General features: G+C 34.9%; 1 protein-coding gene and 1 non-coding gene across 2 annotated transcripts in view; one reads left to right on the top strand and one right to left on the bottom strand.

The window, feature by feature from the left end:
* PSME4 (proteasome activator subunit 4) overlaps nucleotides 1–23,437 on the bottom strand; it is a 99,397-nt gene that overhangs the window by 40,342 nt on the left and 35,618 nt on the right. The window contains exons 5-20 of the mRNA XM_006044748.4: nucleotides 22,509–22,658; nucleotides 21,170–21,233; nucleotides 20,123–20,197; nucleotides 18,835–18,957; nucleotides 16,358–16,450; nucleotides 15,378–15,643; nucleotides 12,696–12,882; nucleotides 11,835–11,924; nucleotides 11,068–11,132; nucleotides 10,629–10,779; nucleotides 9,379–9,477; nucleotides 9,084–9,153; nucleotides 8,549–8,616; nucleotides 7,734–7,949; nucleotides 7,127–7,284; nucleotides 5,797–5,892 (exon numbers count right to left, since the gene is read on the bottom strand). Coding sequence (XP_006044810.2) covers nucleotides 5,797–5,892; nucleotides 7,127–7,284; nucleotides 7,734–7,949; nucleotides 8,549–8,616; nucleotides 9,084–9,153; nucleotides 9,379–9,477; nucleotides 10,629–10,779; nucleotides 11,068–11,132; nucleotides 11,835–11,924; nucleotides 12,696–12,882; nucleotides 15,378–15,643; nucleotides 16,358–16,450; nucleotides 18,835–18,957; nucleotides 20,123–20,197; nucleotides 21,170–21,233; nucleotides 22,509–22,658 — 1,971 coding nt within the window. The remainder of the gene's footprint in view (nucleotides 1–5,796; nucleotides 5,893–7,126; nucleotides 7,285–7,733; nucleotides 7,950–8,548; nucleotides 8,617–9,083; nucleotides 9,154–9,378; nucleotides 9,478–10,628; nucleotides 10,780–11,067; nucleotides 11,133–11,834; nucleotides 11,925–12,695; nucleotides 12,883–15,377; nucleotides 15,644–16,357; nucleotides 16,451–18,834; nucleotides 18,958–20,122; nucleotides 20,198–21,169; nucleotides 21,234–22,508; nucleotides 22,659–23,437) is intronic.
* On the top strand, nucleotides 6,394–6,466 carry TRNAE-UUC. The gene has a single exon. It is a non-coding gene; the product is annotated as a tRNA-Glu (tRNA).

The raw sequence follows: 23,437 nt of genomic DNA on the forward strand, positions 1-23,437 counted from the left end.
CTGCTGCTGCTGCTAAGTCGCTTCAGTCGTGTCTGACTCTGTGCGACCCCATAGACAGCAGCCCAGCAGGCTACCCCGTCCCTGGGATTCTCCAGTCAAGAGCACTGGAGTGGGTTGCCATTTTCTTCTCCAATGCATGAACGTGCATAGTGAAAGTGAAGTCGCTCAGTCGTGTCCGACTCTTCGCAACCCCCTGGACTGCAGCCTACCAGGCTCCTCTGTCCATAGGATTTTCAAGGCAAGAGTACTGGAGTGGGTTGCCATTGCCTTCTCCGAATTACACCGTAACCACATTTAAAAACAAGTCTCATCTAAGGGTCCCAATGCTAATTGTAAAAATCCATGTGTCACTCTGAATTGTTTCCCTATCAGAAAACTGAAAAAATACTATCACTTATTACACAATTATTTAAAAACATATCAACCTGTATGGGATTTTAAAATATTTAAGTAGTTTATTTAAATTAAAATGGCTTCAGCTTTTACTTTTAAAACCTGAATAAAAACACATCTTACATATCTGAAGTGCATAGAAGGCATCTGTTTAGACACATATTTCAGCTGTATCTGTTTTTATCCATCTCAAGTTTCTTTTATGCTTATTTATCTAAGATTAAGCTTTAATTGATCTCTTATCTAACAAATTAATTAAACTGTACTGACACCTTTGACACTGAATGTTTCTCAGTACAAATATTTATATTAAATATTTCTTCTGATCTTTCTTTAAAAGAAGAATTTTCTAAAAGAAATCTCTCTCCATTACTCAAATAAGACTCGTATCTCTTTGCGGCTACTACATTTTAAGTCTATGTGCGCTGGGCTGTACTCTCCCATACTTAAAACTGCTCTTGTAACTTTTAGTTATGTACATAATTTTCGCCAAGTAGATTTAAAGTGCCATCAACAATTATAGATCTGCATTCTGATTAAATACTGTAGTAACAATACATATAATTTAAATCAAATACCATGACTCTTCCACCTCAAGTGAAATTCATTCTACTCATTCATTGGTTCATTTTTACAAACAGTAATATAAAAATAAAATTCTGACAAACTCAACACAGCATATTATAAATAATATTAACTATACAATAATAATCAAGTTAAATCAGGTTCACAGCAACTACACAGTACCACCAAGCCACCTAATTTATAATAAAATGTGTTTAACATTTGCACCACTTAAAAAACAAAGTTTTCTACAACGATGTTACTTGTACCACAGGATGACAATCTTTAGATCTGATTAGAGTAGAACTATCAAAATAATCACTGGTGGGAAAGAAAGGATGATGAAAAAGGAAGAAATGACCAATAACATAAAAACAAAATATACAATACAAATCAAATACGCAAATGGAAGCTAGCTGAACTGTCACAGAACAACTGCAAACAATAATTCTTCCTGTCTGTAAATGGAAGAACAGCTTACCCTTCCCCAAATCCCTCCCCTCCCAAATGAAAACAAACATAAAAGGTATAAAAGCCAAGCCACTAACAGATCTTTTTTTTCCCCTCAAGGTAACAAGTGTTTCACAACAGACAACTGACCTATTTCTGTGTTCTGTTATCCTGTTCAATCCTGGGCACCGGCAATAGCTATAAACACAAATGAAAGGCTGGCTCTTGCTCTACCATGTGAAACGGTTTGCCAAGTAAAGAGAACCTTACATACCGCTAGGTTTAAAATGAACTCGGAGCCTAAGAACTACTTCCATGTCTGACACACAAATTTTTAAAAATCAATGAAAACAGTCAGAAGGTGAAATAAGGAGAAAACAGGGTTACTCACCGTGGAGTAGTAACTGTTTCCTTTTCTGTGTGCAGCTCCCCCAGCAGAGCTGGGTAGTTTCCTGGAGGTGCCAAGAGAGGTTAGCTAGCCCTGCCCCTCAGCGCATAACAACACATCCTTTCACATATTCATGAAACGGTCTCAACTCTTAGACCTTAAGTATGAATTTTTTTCTTTCCAGTAAAAAGTTAGTAAAAGCTGAGATCCTAAGAATGATTTAACTAAGAATGACTTAACAGATCTATCAGAGGAAAGGGGGCACAAAGTAAAGAAGAAATATTTGAGATGAAAAATGATGACTCCTCTACCTTGAGTAACCCTGTTTTTACAGATGTTAGTTTTTTGCATCCTGCGATAGCTGGTTAGACCTAAAAGAGTCTAAAGAATGGACTGCAAAAGGAGAAATTAATGACGATTTGAGGATTAAAGCAAGTGTCCAAAATTCCTATATGACCCTGAAAAGACATAATCCAATTTCCACACCTTTAAAGGCAGAACTATGAGTATAAATTATATCACAGGTATTTCTATGACATCATTAACTAAAGGTTCCAAGAGCAAAATAGAGAGGTCACATTTTAAGATTAATTCAGTAACCTTGGTATCTGACAAAACTGTTAAAATTTCAAACTGAACTAAAATAATTTACTCTTAATTGCTCTCAAAGGCCCTTATTTCATCCAACCTTTGAAACAGTAAAATTTATAGTATGTACAAGATACTTAGTAACCTTATAATGCAAAAGGCCAAAAAGTAAAATGTAGATACCATTAGGTATGTAATTAATACTTAGGACAATCAACTCATCTAATCTAAGCTTTTCATTTTTTTTTTTTTCAGTCTCTATCATTACATAGCACAGAAAATTGTTTTTCACATGTGGTAGCTATTTCCCTCAACAATGGGGTTTTGAGACCATCCCATATACTCTATCAGGAACTAAGAGTTCCTTACAGGAAAATTCAGAACTAAACTCGTGGTTTTTTATTTGCCAGAAGACCAATACTACTAATACATGTGTAAGACAAACTTAATAATAAGTGATCTGACAAAAAAATAATTAAAGCAGCTAGAATATTTTACCTGAGATTTATGTAAAAAAAATATATATATATATATATATATAAGGTTAATTTTTTTTAAAAAAGAACTGAGCTGCTAGGCACTTCCAAAAATTGGTCTGGTATTTCAGAAAATGCATAATGTCCTACAATACCACAGCCAATTACCACAGTCACTCTTGACATTAACAGGAGTGACTTCCTTAGACATCTCAGGCATTACACTAAACCACTGGTCACCGTTACGTGTTTCCCTTTCTCCCCAACTAGGTAAATTTTATTCTATCTCCTTTGGAGTAACTCATGCCCAAAATAAAGAGTTCTTTTCATCTCCTAGTTTCCAATTGACCTGCTACTGATCATCTCCAAGAATTAAGCTGCAGATCTTCTTCCTTCACACTAGGCAGTATGATTTACCATCACACAACAATGGCACCATCAACTGACATTATTTGATTAGCTCTTTCAAATCAATTTACACTGAAGAGATTTTAATAATTATTGACTGTACTACGATAAGCGTTTTAGAAATTTAAAAGGCCAACTTTGTTTTATTATACTTTGGTGAAAACTATCTTACTATCTGCAAAAAAAAGGTGAAATGTTATATAAAGTCAATGTAAAAACTCACACATTGCCAAAATAAATTAAAATTTCAGACGAAGGTGATCCCAGTTAGAAGTTGGTTTTAAAAAAAAAGAATTCTGTTACAAACTAATTCAAGCCCAGGGAAGACTTTACAAACTCTCTTTTCTTACAATTCAAAGGCAAAGAAATGCTCATTCATCTCTGACTGTCCTTTGTATAATCATGACCCTGAGTAGGGTATGTAACTACAAAGAACCCTAAATATGTGTATCGTTCAAGGATTAAAATGACTGAAGTTTTCCTTGTTTTATATTTTATTTCATTACTATGTGCTATTAAATATACAAGAAAACATTTTATATTTACAATCAAAACATTAAAATATATAAACATATTTATATTAACATAATTTTGTATTACTTCATTATATTTTATTACGTTAAATTTTTACTCTAAGTGAAAAATTTTAAATACAACATGTTGAACAAATATTTATTTATTTATTCATGGTTGTGTTGGGTCTTAGTTATGGCACAAGAGCTCTTGGGTGCAGCATGAAGGCTCTCTAGGTAAGAAACATGGGTTCTGCAGCCCCGTGGCATGCATGATCTCGGTTCCCCAGCCAAGGATGGATCCCACGTCCCCTTAATTGAAAGGCAGATTCTTAACCCCTGGATCATCTGGGAAGTCCCTAAACACCACACTTTTAAGTCTAAATTATCTTTCCTGGAAAAAAACCTATAAAGGGATACTCGTGTCAATTTTATAGCTTATAATGTACAGTAAAGGGGGTCTTAATACACTTTTTATAATTAGGCACTGTTTTCCTTATTGAAAATGCATTTCATTATATACAAATCTAACTAGCTTTGTAATAACCAAATATATGGACCTTTGTCCTGACGCACATTAGTCGGAGAGGATAAAGACTTTGCTTCCTTTTACTAACATAGAGCACTTGGCTCTATGCTGATATGGACTTCAACCGAAACCTCTAAGCCTCTTGAGCTGACCCTTCAGAAATGTATCCTAATCATCATTCAATACTAAAGAGTCCTCTAATTACATACACAAAAGGTACATGCCTTTGTTCTTTGACAAACTATTGAATTAAAGGACCACCCTTCTCAACATGTTTAAGCAGAACTAAGTTTACTGATATAATCAATTGATGTGTGAAGCAGCTTTTTGGTACGCCTTAGCCTTAAGTTATGTTCCCACTATATTATATATTGTTAAAGAGCATCAGGAAAGTCAAAACCATTTCTGTAGGTCTCTCACTTTAAAACAGTGTTTAGAATCTCTTGAAAAAGTGAATTTTGGTAAAGTTGCTCTTATATCAAACTATAAAGCTTGATAAAAAACAAAAGTTCTTTAAAAGAATTCAGTAAATTTCTAGACAAACTTAAAATTGATTTCCTGACCTGAAATGACCCTACTTCTCCCTCTTAAATCTAATGAGTAATCTAAAAAGTTCAGTACCTAGAAACAGTTTTTAGATAAGTGAAATAAGTGGGAATTATGAATAAAGTATGACTCCAAATGACTAATTATGTAGGAAACGGAAAGACAAGCAAGCCATTTTAAAACCCCTCCTTGAAGCTTAAGATTCTTGTTGCAAAATCAACAAATGATTCTCCCCTTGTGTTCTTCTCAGAGGGCAAAGGTTCCTTCCTTATTTTTGTGTGATTTTCAGCAACTTTCTCAGCAATAAGATATTGGAGTTCAGAGAAAATGATCTAAGATGGGATGCTGAGACTAGCATCTACGTACTTGGTAAGTGACCTACAAGTTGGATATTGCTGATTTCATTTTAATTTTTTCAACTTAAATGGTAGTACTGACAATGGACTAAATCAAGGCATTCATTCAAAATAATACTCTGAAAAGCACTTAAATTAATAAAAGCAACTTGGTGGGTCTCAAAGGTTCAACATCAATGAAAAACAGAGAACAAATTTTTATTAAAAATAAACTACCCCAGGTTTTTTGCTACAAAATCCTTACCAGTGGTAGACCCCAAAAAAAGTGCTTTTCTTTCTTTTCAAAAAGAATTTATCTCAATTAACTCAGTAACCTAACAGACTTAATAGCTGTAAGTTGATATTTTACAAGTGATTATCACTAGAAGTTATTTGATCCTAGTACCATATGCAAAACCTGAATAAAGCCCTAAAGTTTATAGACCTAAACTGTGCTCAGTTATTTTTAGCCTAACATTGACAAAAAGGTTAAAGTTATACAGAAACAAACCAATAACAGAACCAGTGACTCATTATGTGACTAAGTCTTAAAATATATGCCAAATGGCAAAACAGCAAAATGTATAAAATAGTTATCTTTACTTACAAGTTAGTAACCGGCTCTCCTTTCAATGGAGGTAGGAGGTTTCCTGAGCCAATTAAACAGTTGTGGACTATAGTCAGACTCTGAAGAACATCATCTCTAGAAGAAATAAAAACCATTTTCATATTTGAGAAGACTCCAAATCTCTATTTAACAAAAGCCTTGCAGAGTCTAAGGTGAAGTACAAGAACTTTTTTATCAAGTGGGAATATATAAAATTAAGCCATAAAAATGATGAACATTTTCAGTTTACCCACTTAATAGTACAAGATAATTAAACAGATATTTACTGATAATATCAGACCTACTTACATTTAAATAATCTAAATAATCACAAGTAACAACAACTGCTTGCCCTTTGTGAAGCAATTCTGAATCTAATTCCCTGTTTATCCAAAGATTACAACCACTAACAAAAGGGAAAACTATTATAGAAGATTCCCTACTACAGTCTATCTTTTAAAATGGATGAAGTAGGGCATGGCAAGCCACTCCAGTATTCCTGCCTGAAGAATCCCCACGGACAGAGAAGCCTGGAGGGCTACAGTCCATGGGGTTGCACTGAGTTAGATACAACTGAAGTGACTTAACACAGGGACTGCTCTGGCAGTCCAGTGGTTAGGACACAGCACTTTCACTGCTGAGGGCCCAGGTTCAATTCCTGGTCAGGGAACTAAGATCCCACAAGCCATACAGCAAGGCCAAAATTTTAAAACAGACTAGGTAAACATTTACTCCAAAAAGCAGTTCAGAGTAACACACAGCTGACATAAGTCAATTATACTTCTTCCTCTTCCAAGCCCATTCCTAGTGGATTTGCTTATTAAAAATTTCTTGTTATTTGATACATGCTAATTTTCTTACTATATATAAAGCAGTTTCAAATAACTGTTTGTTGTTAAAGCTCTTTGGAACAGAAAAAAAAAATCGCAGGGATATTTCTCTAGGTAATAGTAATACCAAAATATGAATGCCTAAAAAGAAATGAGCCAGTAAAAGCTACAGTGAATCTAGAAAAACAGGCATTTCCTTACAAAGCAGGCATATTTATACACACTCCCCAAAATATGCACAATATGTTAAGCAGAAGGCACTAAAATCAAACTAGAAAAAACTCCGAGCTTTCCTATTTCAGATGTTTAATTATGAGAAACTTTCTGTTGCTAAACTATAAACCATCTTAAATGATTTTCTAATCACATTTATGGGGGGCATCCAAAATACACCTTGAAAATGAATACATCTGATATGCCACAGAGAGAGGGAGAGGTGTGAAAAGAATGTTTTAGTCCACAACTATACAATCACTAACTGATTATAAAGGAAAACTAACCTAGACATTTCGAGTTCTCCATCCCCACAACGCTGGAGTTTGATGAGCTCAGGCTGAAGGAAAGAGTCCAACAGATAGAAGGCGAAAGCCACCTCTTCAGAAGAAGGAACATGCCACTGGATTCCCAAATTCCACAAGTCCCCTGGTTTACCCCAGTCCTACAAGACAGCATTTAACCAGCAATTTGAGAAGTTGAGTGGGGGGAGGGGGGAAACACACACACATAATTTAAAAGGCTTAAAAGAAAATGTATAAGCAAACCAAACCTAATGAAACAAATGCACACCAAAAAAAATTAGACATCACATGATTCCTTCATTATCATTCCTAAAAAAGGCCTCCCTGAAGAGCCACTCAAATGTGAGTTTACTGAAACAGTAACAGTAAGTTTCTATGAGGCTATGATTGCACTCTGCCCTCAAGTTACATCTCACTTTTCAAGTTTAAAACATTTTAATAATAGTTTTAGTAATCTATGTTAAAAATAAAGAAATTTTTTTTAAAAAAGCAACACATTTGTACACAACAGGGGAAAAACCCACACTTTGAATCCCTTAGAAAAATAACCCAATATATCCTGGAATCCTAGATTATTGAAAATGCTTGCCTTGATAGGAAAGTATTCAGAAGGAGGCTTGTCAAAGCCGCCTGGCACACTGCAGTACTCGGTAGGGTAGATAAGTGTAGTAGAACGAAGAAGGTGATGCAAAAGGTTACAAGACAGAGTGTAACCCTGCTTACAGGTTAAATGTAGGGTTCTTTGGAGAATCTTTACAAGCTGCTCCCTATAAAGAAGCAACTTCTTCCCATCCACTCGAGTAATCTAGGAAGAAAACATTTGAAGATACTCTGTTTAGAAGATCAGGAATCAATATTTAAAGTCTACGTTTGGCTACTAAAGTTGTCTAAAATAGTGACAATGTTTCTTAAAATGGATTTAATTAATTTTAAGATTGTCATTTTAATTATCTTCTAACAATGAATCTTTCTTAACATCAAAAACGCATTTTCTGTGTTTAGGCTCTTAAGTGCCATAGTAACATCCTTTTCAAGAGTGTACCCCCTGAAGAGACAAAACTGAATTGGATTTCTCTGTTCTTTGGTTCCTGAACTAAATTGCACAGGAAACTGAAGTTTGATTGATGGCCAAATTTAAAATATGGGGAAGGGGAAGATGCTAAATCTGATAAATTTTTCAATTAATGAGTTATCCACATTAGAGTAAAAAACATTAGGCATGAAGTAGTCAACCATTATCATACTCCTTTCAAAACAAGAAAATGGGATTATCTGCTTTTTGTAGTCAGATTCAAATCTAACTTTACATGTTTGGAAGTCAATTTTTCAAAAACAGAGGATACATCCTCAGAGCAACTCAACATTTTCACAGAAATATTTTCTTATTCCACAGATTTACAATACCTCAGACAAAAGTTGAAGATTCCATAGTAACTCCTTATCTAGCTCTTCTTCATTTAACACATCATCATCTAAAAATAGCAAAATAGTATCAGTGGGGAAAAAAAACAACATCCAATGAAATCCATCATTTAAAAATATTTATATTTAATACTTCTAATAGCTGAGAAAAGTCTGTTTTAGGAAGCTTTTCATTCTTTCGTTGTTAAGCTGGGCTTGCTCCAGCGGAGGTGGAAACTCAATTTTCAAAAGATAAACACACCAACCAGGACTCCTGCCCCTTCACATCTCACAAAATACCTTTTATTTTTATGGCAACCTCTGAATGGTTCTTGTATGTATGAAAACATTAATTTAATAGGGTAAAATTTCTAAGCTACCTGTCAATCTGGATGATAACCTTGTTTTAAGCAATTTCACCCCAAACTGCAAAATTAAAACACTGCACAGCTTAGAGAATCTGTTTTCATCAGTAGAGTTGTAGACACCAAGAAAAAGTTCCAAAATCATAAATATAGATAATAACCTTAAGACTTACTCATTGTAAGCTGAGTTATAACACTGCAGCAGTGGGGAACAAATAGCTTCAAAGATTCCTCTGGGCAGCACTGAAAACATATTTGTTTGTATAAGTAAGTTTTTTTTGAGAAGCACAAATATTTAACAGTCACAAGTACACACCAGCACTATTTTCAGAGACAAATAAGGGCTGTAAGCAGCTATGAAAGAAATATGTGTATTTTAAGAATGACAAGCATGTCTAAAATAATTAACCACACAAAACTGCTGGCTATTGATTCATTACTTCATCGGTCCAAAAAACCCCAACTCACCTTGACTGCAGCACGGCACATGTCTGCCACCATGCGTCCTGCGACTCTTGTTTCAAATATATGTGAAATAGAAAAATTAAAAACCTTCTGAAGGGCCACCTATTAAAAGATAATGTAAAAATGAAAATGTCTAACTAGCATTTTTTAAAAAATGAAACATCTTTTTAAACATGAAAGAAAATGTTACTCAGACTATACTAAAAAATAATCAAGTAGGAAAAATTTAACCACCTGAATATATATAGATTTAATAATATTACATTCAGGTCTATGAACAGCCTTTGTACAAGACCCTAATGTGACCAAAACACTTGAGGCACAAGATTTTATTTGCTATAGAAATGCTGAACACAAAACTAAAGCTGCTGGAAGCAAATGCAATGTAATTATCTTGCTGATCAATTTAAAACAGAGGGAATATTGAGGAGTATCTAATATTTAGTTTGTTATTCTGACAACTACAAACTGTAAGTATTTCTCTCTCCTCTAAATGATGTGAAGCATTCTACTTAATTTTACAATTAGATAATTTTAATTACTGAATGAAGGAATTAGCTCTAGACATGGATTGACAAGGCTGAAAATTATAAACAACTCCTTTCAGAAGACTCTGGTTAAATAAGAGATTATTTATGTTAACTTCTTTATACTAACATAACCTTAGTAAATATCTCATGCAGCTGAAAGGCAGTTTAGCTTTTAACAAGGACAAACACTGTATAATGATAATCTCAGATGGAGAAAGAACAAACAGAAATGGAAACAAAGTAAAGGAATAAAAATATATAAAGTTTCTTCACAGTCAACTCTTGTTATGCGTAGTAGTTATGCTCTACAAAATTGCTGTGGGCACTGAATTAGCAAATACTGAACCAAAGTTCTTAGTGGAAACACAGGATTAAGTTCCCATAAGCCTCTCATTACATTTTCATCAACTGATGGATATATAATTTTATGTGTCTGTTTGAAGATGCCTTTTTTAACATATATTTATTGTTATTATTTTGGCCATACCACACAGCATGTGGGATCTTAGCTGCCCACTGGGGACTGAACCCATGCTCCATGCAGCGGAAGCATGGAGTTGTAACTATCCGACTGCCAGGAATTCCTCATCTTTTTCAAATTTTAACATGGAAAGGAAGGAGAAGCTGGTATGATATGCACACAAGTAACCTGAAGTTCAATTTTTAAAGCATCAAATAAAAATACAAGTTGGAATTTAGCTCTCTGCAGCAATGCACTCTTACCATAAATATTTCTTTGGAACATTGTGTGAGGATTGTACTAAACGTAGAAGACAGACCTAATTCGACCAAACTCTCCAAGTGAGTCATTTTCTCAGTCTCTGTCTCTTCTCTTGTTTGCTCCAACGTGCTACTTTCTATGAGTCCAAAGCATCTAAATAACCCAAAGAAAATAAAATTTTAGCAACTAAGAACTGGCTTAACTTTTTTGGTTGATTTGATTAGATAAATCTCTATTGTCAAGATAATGCAAATGATAGGTATTTCATTTGTACATGGCTCACAAATCAATTGTCCCTTTGTAACCTCAGAAGCAGCACCACCCTTGCATAGTAATTAAGTACAGGTTGCAATGCAGAGCAAGGCTAAAGTCTGCTGAGACAGGACATTGTTATTTTTTAATATCTATCAGATATTAAATAGATCTGAGGTACTTGCTTACCTGTCCATAAACTGTAAGACGAAATCCTCAAATTCAGCTGTGGCAGAACAAAGTTCTCGCTCTACCTGTAATATGTCAATGTGCAGAAAATTTTCAAATAGGCTTTCATTTTTTCCCCCAGAATAAAACTCAACTATAGTCTACAAAATATGTCTAATACTACATTATTACACTGAGCACTGTGAGAAACAGCACCAAATTCCCCTATCAACTTAGAATAACTCATCTACTTCCCAGGAACCAAAATAAGTAGTAATTAACATATTTTGTAAGGGCCAAAAACAGAAGTTCAGGCAGCCATATTTTAAAAATCAGTAACGGTTTTCAAACTGCTTGCGCATGTATAAAGGATTATCTCACTAGCTAACCATCTAAATGCCAAAAGTAAGGTAAAAACATACATGTCACAAAGAAAATAGTTCTGAAAAAACCAGACAGTAATGATGCCAATTTCCTCAACAGATTTATTCCTAACAAAATGCCATCACCTTTTGCTTAACAAGACAAAAAGTTGAAATACACCTTTTCATTTCAGTTGTTTACTGGAATAGCCTATTTTCACCCACCCTCTTTGGTGGGTGCTCCGCAGACTATCCTACCAGTGATGACCTGGCCCTCCATTCATATCATTCAAGTCACAAAACAGTAATTTTAATTTGTCAGCACCTCTGCAAAGCTGCTTTTAAACTTTCAAATATTACTATTCATATACAGTAGGAATTAGAACTCAGCTGACCAATCTTTTTACAAGCAGAAAGCATCCTTACTTCTGTGAGGTCATTTCTTTCCTGCAGTACAGATGAGCAATCTACTAAAGGCACCAGGGTGGAAAATGTTGCTATAAACTGGAATGTGATCTGTGGAAAGATGCAAAAGAGCAAACATTAATTACATAGAGTTCTAATTCCAAAGTACACATATACCATAAGCTACTACCAAGTACCAAAGAAATTATTCTGAGGGAAATACCACAACAATTTTTCTGAAAGCTTTTTGCTTAGAACTGAACATTTTAAGGTTCCTCACAATTAACTAGTTGTTAACTGAGTAATGAAGTTGTACTAAATTTATTTTCATACAGTTATTTATTAGATTTAAGCACAAAGTTCTCTAACCTTTGGTCACTAAGAAGTTACTTGGCTTCCCACCAAAAATGTAATGTTAACTAAGTGTAGATAGAAAATGCTAATGGAGAAGCTGGAGACCAGGGAAGAGGGAAGATGAACAATATGTAAGTCAGGCTTGTATATTAAGGGAATCTAGCATTTCACACCCAGTAATTTTTATCATGCTCCTTGTGACCAGTGCAAAGAGAAGTACAAATAATCATATGCTATCATTTTTAATGGATCTGCTTACACAGAAAAGGAAATCTATAATAAGCTTTAAAACACTGTATGATCATAAATGCATTCAAGTTACGGGAAATGACTTAACCTAAGGAAGACCTGATATAGATCAACTAAGTGTTCATGGGTATAAACTTGGGCATCTGCAGGTATAATTCTGCTACCATTAAGAAATGTTACACTTTACTGTATTCTAAAGAATATCTGAAGAAAAAGTAACAGGATATCCACTTACACAATTAAAACTTACATAGAAAACAGAATTACAAATATGCTCACCATGCATTTACTAAAGTCATTTGGATCCACCCCAGGTAATGCTCTCATCAACAGAGGTAGCATGTGTGTTGGACCTTCAGGAAACCACTTGCCCCCTGATACCAAACTGCGGGCTACTCCAATGACACAACTTAAAGTAGCTGTGAGCTGGTGAGGTTCTGTTAAAGTCTCGAGTGCAGGATATGTTCTGCAGTTTGAAAACAGAATTGAAAAAATTTTCCATGACAGATAAACATATGTAACACATTAAACAATTTACTAAATTCATAAACTGCATTTTGGATTAAAGGTTTGTCTGCTAGCAGAGTATTCTGAGTGAACATTTGCTTTCAAGGTTAACAGAATCACAGAAATAAAGGAAAGGTACATGTTTCCCTAATTCCCTGACATCTCACCACAGTTCCTCATGCCAATTCCACAGTGTAAATAATATTAGCTGGTAGATTTCTATATTCTTTCAGCATCTTAATCCATTCCAACATTCCAACAGGACTGCATCTAATCTAATCATCAGTGATTATTAGAAATCAGCAATAACACACAACTATTCCACTCTTCCCTTTTAAAGGAAAAAACAATCTTAATAAAATGTTCTAGTGTTTCCTATTTTATACTTTAAAAAAGGACTGTGTTCTAAAGCTGGAAATCAGCTCTCAAAAACATAAGAGAATATTCTTAACAATAGAGTGAATAAAACAGGGGGAATAAGACAGATGCAATCTTTGATCACTAAGTCAGTATTTAAGAACTAAGAACACTCACTCTATGGTTCAGTGATTTCACTTTTGAGACTCTCTCCTACAGGGGAAAAAAGTCCGAAACGCACTCAGTTTAAGTTCTTCTTAATAGAAAAGGTAAATAAATAAGGAAATTTCTAAATAAAGTAGGAAAAAAGGAGGATTTCTAACTAGAATTAAAAAATATAACCAAACCTATGTTTATTTTAAAAGATGAATACAACAAGCCAAAAATGCTTTAGCAGAGATGTCTTCAGGAAATGTAAAATCAAGTGTCTAAAATTTTTTACTTTTTAAAAGACTTTAACTTGGAGATTCCCTAGCAGTCCAGTGGTTAGGACTCCGATGCTTTCATTGCCTTGGTGGCCCAGATTCAATCTTTGGTCAGGAAACTAAGATCCCACAAAGCATGTGGTGTGGTTTAAAAAAAAAAAAAAAAGTTTCTGTTTTTCTAAAAGAGGAAAAGAAAAATCTACAAAAAATGCTAGCCAAGCCACTTCTAAACAGGACAAAATTAAAACTGAGTCTCAAAAAGTATCATTGTATTGTCAATTCTGTCAATTTAGCATCTTGGTTGAGATTAAATTTGTCCAAAAATTAACTAAAGAAAAATGTGACAGATAATCGTATTTGTATTTATAAGCTTTGTTCCTTCAACTAAAAATTTATCTCACCAGTCATAATTCATCACCTGGAAAACAATGAAATAAGGCAAAACAAACGGAAAGCAAAGGAATAACAAAACACCTCAGAGTTCAAAATTTTAATTCTGCAAACAACTGAAGTCGTCCCTTGAGGCAAGTCTCTCCTCTCCAAAGAAAATCAGGGGACCCGCCACTGACCAAGAGCTCCTGCTGCCACATGGAGACCAAGTGGCAATGAAGAGTGAAGGCTGAAGATAGAGCAGAAACTGCCTAACTTTCTCATCCCATTTCCTAATTAAGTTGGACACGCTCGAAGTTTCAATGCCCTAAGACATGTACACAAAAAGACAGAGGAGGTTGGAACAGTGACGCCCAACTTAAATATTTATGGCAAAGAAGACAGGGCAAGATAGCACAAGCAACTCCAATTACAAATAATGGAGCCTCATTTTGGTAGGATACCCTTCGCCAAGTAAATGTCACCAATTTTCCTTTCTCAACGGTGAGTCAGAAAACAGGCTGTCATCTGCATGCTGCCAGTAAGGACCTTGGACAAATCTGAGTCTTAGGAAACTCAAGCCATTAGATCCCTCTGGGCTCCAAAATCTATCATTCTTCTTCTGCTTTTAACAAAGCCATTTAGAGAAGAATCCTAAACCTGAAGTTCAGGCAGCAAAGAATGAATAAAAGAAAGCTTAAGCAATCTGCTCATGAACACTCAAGACCACTGAGAGTGGCTCTCTCCTGTGAAGCACACCAAGCTTGTATTATGACAACCAAGAGGCAAATGGAGAACTATTTTTGTTACTATTCCAACATACAAAACAAAATTAATACAATGAAATTGACACAGTAGAAATAATTCACACAAAGTTATACATACAATACATGAAAATAATAAAGCTAAACAAATTTTCTTCTCTATCACTGACCCTAAGAAGCAGACATCCAGAATTATTGTCACTGCCATGTTCTCAATATTTAGTGACACTCACATTTTGTGAAACAAAACAGCCAGACGTTTATTTATGAGCAAAAACTTCAATAACTAAAATGAGCACATAAGTCAAAATATTCATTTCATGTCAGTTTTCTTTTTCTCGTCAATAAATCTTTATCAAGTTACCAATCATTAGGTTAAAATATCTTGTTTCCCCTCTAGAAACAGGAATAAGTACCAAGATAGCAAAACAAGCCACAGAAAAGAAAAGAAAGCCAAGCAGAAGAGTAGAAGAGACAGATAACCAGAGTAACAGTGAACACAGCTGAGGCTTCAATGAAACATGTGAATCTACACTTACCTTTCAAGTACAGGGGGTATTACTAACTCCGGTCTCATGAGTGCAAGGTTCTGCAGAGCCTGGGCTGCTTCTAAACTACCAGTTTTGCTAAACATAGCCAAGAGGACAGGCTGAATAATGCATTGTACAAAGTCTGTAACATCTTGATCTGTAAGCTTATGGCTATCAGGCACAGGAGTTAACCAAGAAGGTTTCTTGTATCTTTCACGATGTAATCTTCTAACAACACTGTTTGGCAACCGCTGAAGTAGTTTCATTAACTTGTTCTGGGGACACAGAAGCAGAAGGTCCTAGGTAGGTTGTCGTTCTCACAGAGATACTCACAGTTCCTCTCTACTGTCCCAAGTAAAAATTTTTCAAATAACAGCTTATATAATAATTTTTAAATACAACCTATCTTTTTATTTTTTTAATTTTATTGAAGTATAGTTGATTTATAATGCTGTTAATTTCTGCTGTACAGCCAAGTGACTCAGTTATACACATATATTCTTTTTCATATTCTTTTCCTTTACGGTTTATCACAGGACATTAAATATAGTCACCTGTGCTACACTAGGACCTTGTTGTTTAACAGTTTGTATAATCTTATTACAAAGAACCTGTATGGTCTAACTAGGTAGAATAAAATACTCTTACCAATTAATCATCGATAATAATAACCACTTTCAAATTTCAGTTTTAATTTCTAGCATCACATGAGTCAAACTTGAAAAGCCATAACCCAGCAACTTAAAAAAAAGCATACACACAATAAAACCGAAAAGATGATTCCACTGTTTTGTGGCATTCTGTCACCAGTTACTAGTATTTATTTCTATATGTTCTATAAACACGGCACCTTAATGTAAACATAATCATGCTCACACAGGAAAAGCTTAGTTGAACGACAGAAAATGTACACAATAGGAGTAGTCACATGTGACTATATCTTAAAATAAAATTCCAAACCGTCAGAGTAAAATATGAACATTACTCACCAGCCAGCGGCCATTATTTGAAGGATGATAAAAAGATGTGATGCTGTTAAACAAACCAGCTAAGTGCTTTTGCACTAGCTTACTTGGTCCACCCTGTTCAGATAAAAGAGCAGCAATATTAGTACCCACGTAATTCTGTAAAATTCAAGGAGTGAACAGGCCCAGGCCTATACACAAATCACTAACGTGGCTCACATTCATCCTGCTGGCAAAAACCAGTTCTACCTCTGAATAAAAGTCAGAAACAATTCCCAGATGAATTTCATACAAGTCAATTCAAGACAGTCTACTCAAAATAAGGGCAACTTATTGAAATCGAATCATAAAATGGAAAAGATATCTTTCAATTCAGAGTTAACAGTATCTTTTACTGTTTGCAGTTAAAAAACTTTTGCAGCTAAGGTATTCATCTTAAAATAACCAAGTATGCCACATTAAGCATAAAAAGCATTCCTTAAATGACTGAAGAACTGAAGAATTTCTCATTGCAGGAAATATAGATGTACACAAATGCATTCACATATTTATTAGTACTTCTAAATGTTTAAAGTGATTAAACTTGTTATATTTGACCATATTTTGACTCAAAAGAAAAAGATTTTTTTTTCTTAATCTATTACCAAAACAAACACACAAAACAACCAACCAAAAGCAATATGACTAGGGTTGCAGGGGGAGGCGGAAAGGAGGAAAAGGCTAACATTCACTTCACCAAGTTGAACAACCTTGGGAATATAGGACTAAAATATAATAATAAAGGCCTTGAAACTGTCTGTTTCAAGATGATCTTTTTCAAGAAACAGCACAGATTCATAATGTATGCAAATATCAAGTCACTGTGTCACATACTCAAAACATAGTATTAGACATAAACTATATTTCAATTAAAAAAAGAATCAGCACAGACCTAAAGTAGACTATCCAGCTACACCAGGAGCATTTCCTTCTGCTGAAATGAAACCCACACTCACATTTCCCAATTTAGATCAAACTATTGAGACCATAATTCCATAGCAAAATACCAACAAAATTTTCAAACTTCTAACAGTAATTAGCATTGTTGACTTTTAATTATATTAAATATTCATATTTAACAGAAAATGAAGCTGCTAATACAAACAACTGTGTGAGCAACAGTAACTAAAATGATGCCAATCACTATCTAATCCTGTGGCCCCTAAAGTCCAAGTTCCAACTCACTGCTTAAAAAAGATAATAAGTATCCAAATGTTTTTGCTCTTATTGAATATCAGAAAGAAAATGGAATTTCCCCTCTGTTTAATAATAAAATAACAACCAAAAAAGAAAAGCTTGAAAGTTTCTTTTCTTTTAATCTTACAATGAAATTTACTATCTGAACTTCTGAGTTTCTCTGCTGGCTCTGTGGTAAAGAATCTGCCTGCCAATGCAGAAAATACAGGTTCGATCCCAGATCTGGGAAGACCCCATATGATCTGGAGCAACTAAGGCCGTGTGCCACAACTATCTAGCCTGTGCTCTAAAGTCCGGGAGCCGCAACTACTGAAGCCCATGCACCCTAAAATCTATGCCCCACAACAAGAGAAGCCACCAAGGGAGAAGCCCGCGCACTGCAGCTGGAGAGTAGCCCCCACAGCTACGAAAACCCAGCACAGGCAAAAATAAATATTATATAATTTAAGAGCCAAACTTCTCACAACTATTTTGTCTTTTCAACAAAAACAGCCAACTGAGCAGTGTAACCAGGGAGAAAATAGCAAACAGAACAATATCAAGTATCACATGCAGAATAATTCAAAAAGGAGATAACTGCGAGGCAATATGAATGAAAACTTAGAGAATTATGGTATAAAAGTTGTTCTAATACTTTTATTTGAAAGATGATATAAAAATGTAGACTGTATTTTTACTTCTCTTCAATGATGTCGGAAAAATAATCCTTTATGCTTCTTTCCCTTCACTAAAATTACTTTGTCAACAAGCTTTGTGTTCAGTATAATGTTTTATGTGAACACTGACAATAAATGCATTAATACTGAGCATATGCCAAACTCTGCTTTCAAATCTCACCTTCACCAATTGACTTGGGAAAGCTCTTTTACCCACGACACTGGTTCTCAGTCTGTAAAACTGTTACAGACATTCTGAATCTCTTGAAACACTGTCCCCCTACTTAGAGTATAATTGACCTACAACACTGTTAGTTCCCGTACATAACACAGTGATTTGATATTTCTATACACTACAAAACGATCATTATAATCAAACTCTGAACTTCTGACCCTTACTTTAAAGGTCCATTATTTAAGGAGATTTATAAATGGTACGTTATGACCACATTCTGAGTCTGAGAAACATAAGTTTACTGCATCAGAAAACATCCAAGAATCAAATGACCAACTAAGCCACTAATTTAGACTTCTGCAATTATGCAGAATTTCTGTATGGTTAACCCAAAATTTATAGGAACTATATAAAACAAACAATTTACTACAAACCATCATGGCAGTGATCCATACTACAGCATGTCCTATATCATAAGCATTTGTTAAAAATCTTGGAACTAACACTTGACTGCTTCCCACTGGGAGGTTCAAGCTTCTCAGAATTCTTGTAAATACCTTTAAAAAGAAAAAAAGAATTAAGGATAACTATTGACAAATAGCAAGTAATTCGTTCATTAAATAACCTACGTGTTATATATTGGTGTTACTGTATATATTTTCATTTGATTGGTTTTTATGACATACTGTTTGGTAATTTGCTTTATTCCTTAGGAATTCATATAAATAACTGTATACCTTTTAAAATGACACTCTGAGGTCACAGGCATGCAGTTATGAAGCACTCATATTCAGGTATCCCAAAACAGGCCAATGGCACATAGTTAAGCATAAAAAGGCAAACAGTAGGTAACTGTAATTCAATGTGAAATATTTTGACTACTTTCTGCCTCTCTAAATGCACACAAAATTATTCTTCCTATGCTTTCATTCCAAGCCAAGGATGCACAAAAATATTTTCTAGCTGATTTCTCTACCTCTTTAAACTTTAAGACTTGATTTTCCCCTAATCTGCATTTCAATCAGTCATGTAATATCTTAATACAATTAGATTTATATTTAAAACATAATTAAATATGTCAAATATGGGGGCTACAGGTGGGAGAAATTTACTTCTCCATCTTAGTTTCTACTGGCTGGCAACAGAGGAAGGCAGCACAAGCACAGGCAGTGGGAGCATCTGCCTTCTGCTGCTCCCCAGCCCTGCTCTAGTCCCCGTGTGCACCAGAACCAACCACAGCCCGACCACACGCCTCCTGAAGCTCCAAGATGATTCTCCTGCATGGTAAACAACACCCAAGATGCAACACCCCTAGAGACATTGTCCAGCTTTATTTACTCCAGGAAGGTATACAATGTAATTTTAAAAGTGGGGAATACTCTAGAAGAACTAATAATATAGTACAAAAAATTCACTGGAAGGGACCAATGTATGACACCTTGAATAATATGCTTAGTACTTTATAAATTACTCACTCTGAAACTTAAAGAGTTCATGCCCTGCATTGGTAAGACAAAAAAAATCAAACATTTATGATAACTTGATATGATCTAATTACTTTCTGAAAATAAATGACCCATCCTTATAAATTACTTACGTTTTTACTAACAATCAAAGCATTTGATTGTTTCTGTGGCGCTAGAAATCAGCAACCACACACACTTCTTCAAGATGTGAAGATGATGTCAGTGCTACTGTACTTGTTCAAATGTTCTTACTTACCTTTGGGACATATGGATCCCAATCTATGTACCCTATATTATCTGTAGCCAATCGAGCAAAGAGATTTACTAGTTGCTGAAAGTAAACAAAAAAGAAAGACAGTTAAGTAAATACATTTGTTGCTTTTAGGGGTCACAGTCACATCCTTTATCCATTTGTTCTTTTCAGAATATTCATTATTGGCACAACTGAATTTAATATTTATATCTCAGTCTTTTCAAATCTCCAAATTTAGGTCCTGATTCTTATCACCCATATAAAATCAAATGCAGTTGAAATGCTTATTTGTTAAAAAAGGAGATGACAAAGCATCATCCACAGTGCAAAAAACAGATAAAGAAGTCTTTAATCAAATACACATAGAAAACATCCACCAGGTGTCCAGCACCACACGAATGGGGGTACAACAGGGCCTTCCTCTTCATCTACTTCACAGTACATGCACATACTTCCAGATAGTGATAAAACCAAAATAAAGAAATGTCTAGTTCTCTTGCTGCTAAGTCGCTACAGTCGTGTCCGACTCTGTGCAACCCCATAGACGGCAGCCCACCAGGCTCCCCCGTCCCTGGGATTCTCCAGGCACGAACACTGGAGTGGGTTGCCATTTCCTTCTCCAATGCATGAAAGTGAAAAGTGAAAGTGAAGTCACTCAGTCGTGTCTGATTCTAGAGACCCCATGGACCGCAGCCTACCAGGCTCCTCCGTCCATGGGATTTTCCAGGCAAGAGTACTGGAGTGGGGTGCCATTAGAATACAGCAAATACAATTCTAAAAAACTGATTACAACATTGCTAATAGCCAATTTTAAGGAACTGAGAAGGGGACAAGGAAAGATGAGATGGTTGGATGGCATCACCAACTCAATGGACATGAGCTTGAGCAAGCTCTAAGAGTTGGTGATGGGACAGAGAAGCCTGGCATGCTGCAGTCCATGGGGTCGCAGAGTCAGACACAACTGAGCGACGGAACTGAAGTTACTTATCAAATGATCTGATAGTTACTTCCAAACTAAAATGTATATAAGAAAAAAAATGGGATACTCACCCCCTCCCACTGTGGGAGATTTTGCACTGAAACCCAAAGGCCAATTAATTCATCAAACCAAAGTCTGAAAAGAAAAATGTTATGAATAGCAAGTGATTTACAGAAAGTGGTTTAAAGCCAGGTATCTTTTGTATTTTTTTTTTAATCTATTATTCTTACTGATACTACACAACCTTGAAAAAATAACACTGATAGTTACAAACTTAATGGAACAAAAGATTACTTTTGTCTGAATATTCCCTTTTCAATTTATTTAAGCTAAAAGGAATAATCTCATCAAATTTCTACTTCATTGCTAAATAACTGTCTATCCTTATCTAACACTGTTAAGCTTCTCCTTCCTCTCCATGCCCTTCTCCTTTAATGCTTTCCTTTTACTACCTGTTCCTGCAACTCTCCCTTACTCTCTTTTCTTTAATAGGCCAACTAGTAATTACAGCATTAACTAGCACCACAGTAATAGTTCCATAAAAGAAATGAGTCACAAAGTTTTAGAAGCAGTTAAATTAAAGTGGGAAAAAATATCTCAAAGTAAAGAAAGTGAAGAGAATACAGGGGCAAAAACACACTTGAATATTAACAAATTTTCACAAATGTCAAAGAAATTAAAAGTTTTTAGAAGTTTGTAATTAAAACTAAAATTTCATAAATATATAGCTAGATACAAAATTTCTGACTTGACAGATATAAAAGATGTGACATCTCACTATAGAAAACATGCTGGGAGAGATGGTGGGAGGGCCAAGCATAATAGCCCTCCCACCCATAATATACTGATATGTTCTATTATCCTTCTAGTTTTTTTTTATACCTGTTACTTTTTTCATAAAAGTACAATCTAAGTATTTTTCATTCTAGGGTTTATTATATACCTGCAGTTATGAGAAAGAGAAACCCAAGAAAAACTATACTACATGATGAGGGTTAAAATCAAGGTTTAAAAAACATTTTTCCCTTCCCTAAACTCTATGCAATGTAACCTTTCCATCACTGCCTATTTATTGAAATTTTCGATTCCTTTTTGCAGTTAACATTCTTTCTCTCCCAATATCTTTGAAAGCCCACATTTTATGTGGTTTGATATATAAATGCCTTATTTTCTCTTTATCTGTAAACCGATATTTGTTTTAGCTTTCACACACATTTCAAGTGTAAGAAACATAATGCTTGAGTTGGTAATTTCTTTTTTACTTATTACTGTACTAGTTTGCCTACATACATACATATATATATATGTATATGTGCATGTGTGCATACATACATATATGCATTCCCTACTATATTCTAGAATCTATCGATACACATACACACACACGCATATATATATATACACACTTACTTAAAACCTTTATGATGAAGTTCTGGAGGAAGGGAGGTAGGAAGAAATATTTCAAAATAAGTGATGGCCTTTTGCATTGTTACATCAAAAGGACACATTAAAGGCCGCCATTCTTCTAGCATCTCAGCTGTGGCATCTGCTGGAAAATACCTAATAAAAAAGAAAGTTTTCGTGTACTTGATCATTGACTAAAAGCTCTACATCATTATATGACTGACAAAAAAGGGGGAAAAGGGGAATGTACTCATAAGATAATATCACACACTACCAATGTCAAGTTAGCTGACAAGAAACACACATTTTTACAATTCTAAAATAAACAGCCTGTCACACTTAAGTTAGATAAGGTAAATTTTCTTCTTGTCTTTGGACCTGGAAAAATGCTATAAAGCTGATAAATCTCGGATTCAAATCACCTACAAATTTAAAACATGATTGCTGGTATTTTTTTGTTCCTGTGTGCTATATAACAGCAATAAGAAAAAAAAAAAAAATCCTGTCACAGGGAACCCAGTCTATATAAGAAACAGATAATCAGCAAAGTGAGAAAGAATATCAGCCCAGGAACCTCTTGGCACCTAAGGAACAAACCATTTACCCTCACTAGACCCTGAGTTCTCCTGTGTATAAGAAACGACTAAGCTAGATGATCTGGTCCTACAGGCTCTAACATTCTAAAACTCTAAGATATGGGCAGGAGCATCCCTGGGGCACGGAAGATTCAGAAAAATAAAAGTGGAAGTGTACAGACAAACACAAAATGAAGACAAGCGGATAATGAGGACCCATTATCCATTTGGGTATGGAACGGATACCCAAATGGGGAGGCAACTGGGGTTTAAAATAATGACAAGCATCTTAAAATTTCAGGTTTGAATATGGGCCAAAAAAAGGAAACCCTTTCAAATACACTTGGAGGTTTGGCCTAT

Source organism: Bubalus bubalis, chromosome 12, assembly GCF_019923935.1.
Source record: "Bubalus bubalis isolate 160015118507 breed Murrah chromosome 12, NDDB_SH_1, whole genome shotgun sequence".
Classification (NCBI taxonomy): Eukaryota; Metazoa; Chordata; class Mammalia; order Artiodactyla; family Bovidae; genus Bubalus; species Bubalus bubalis.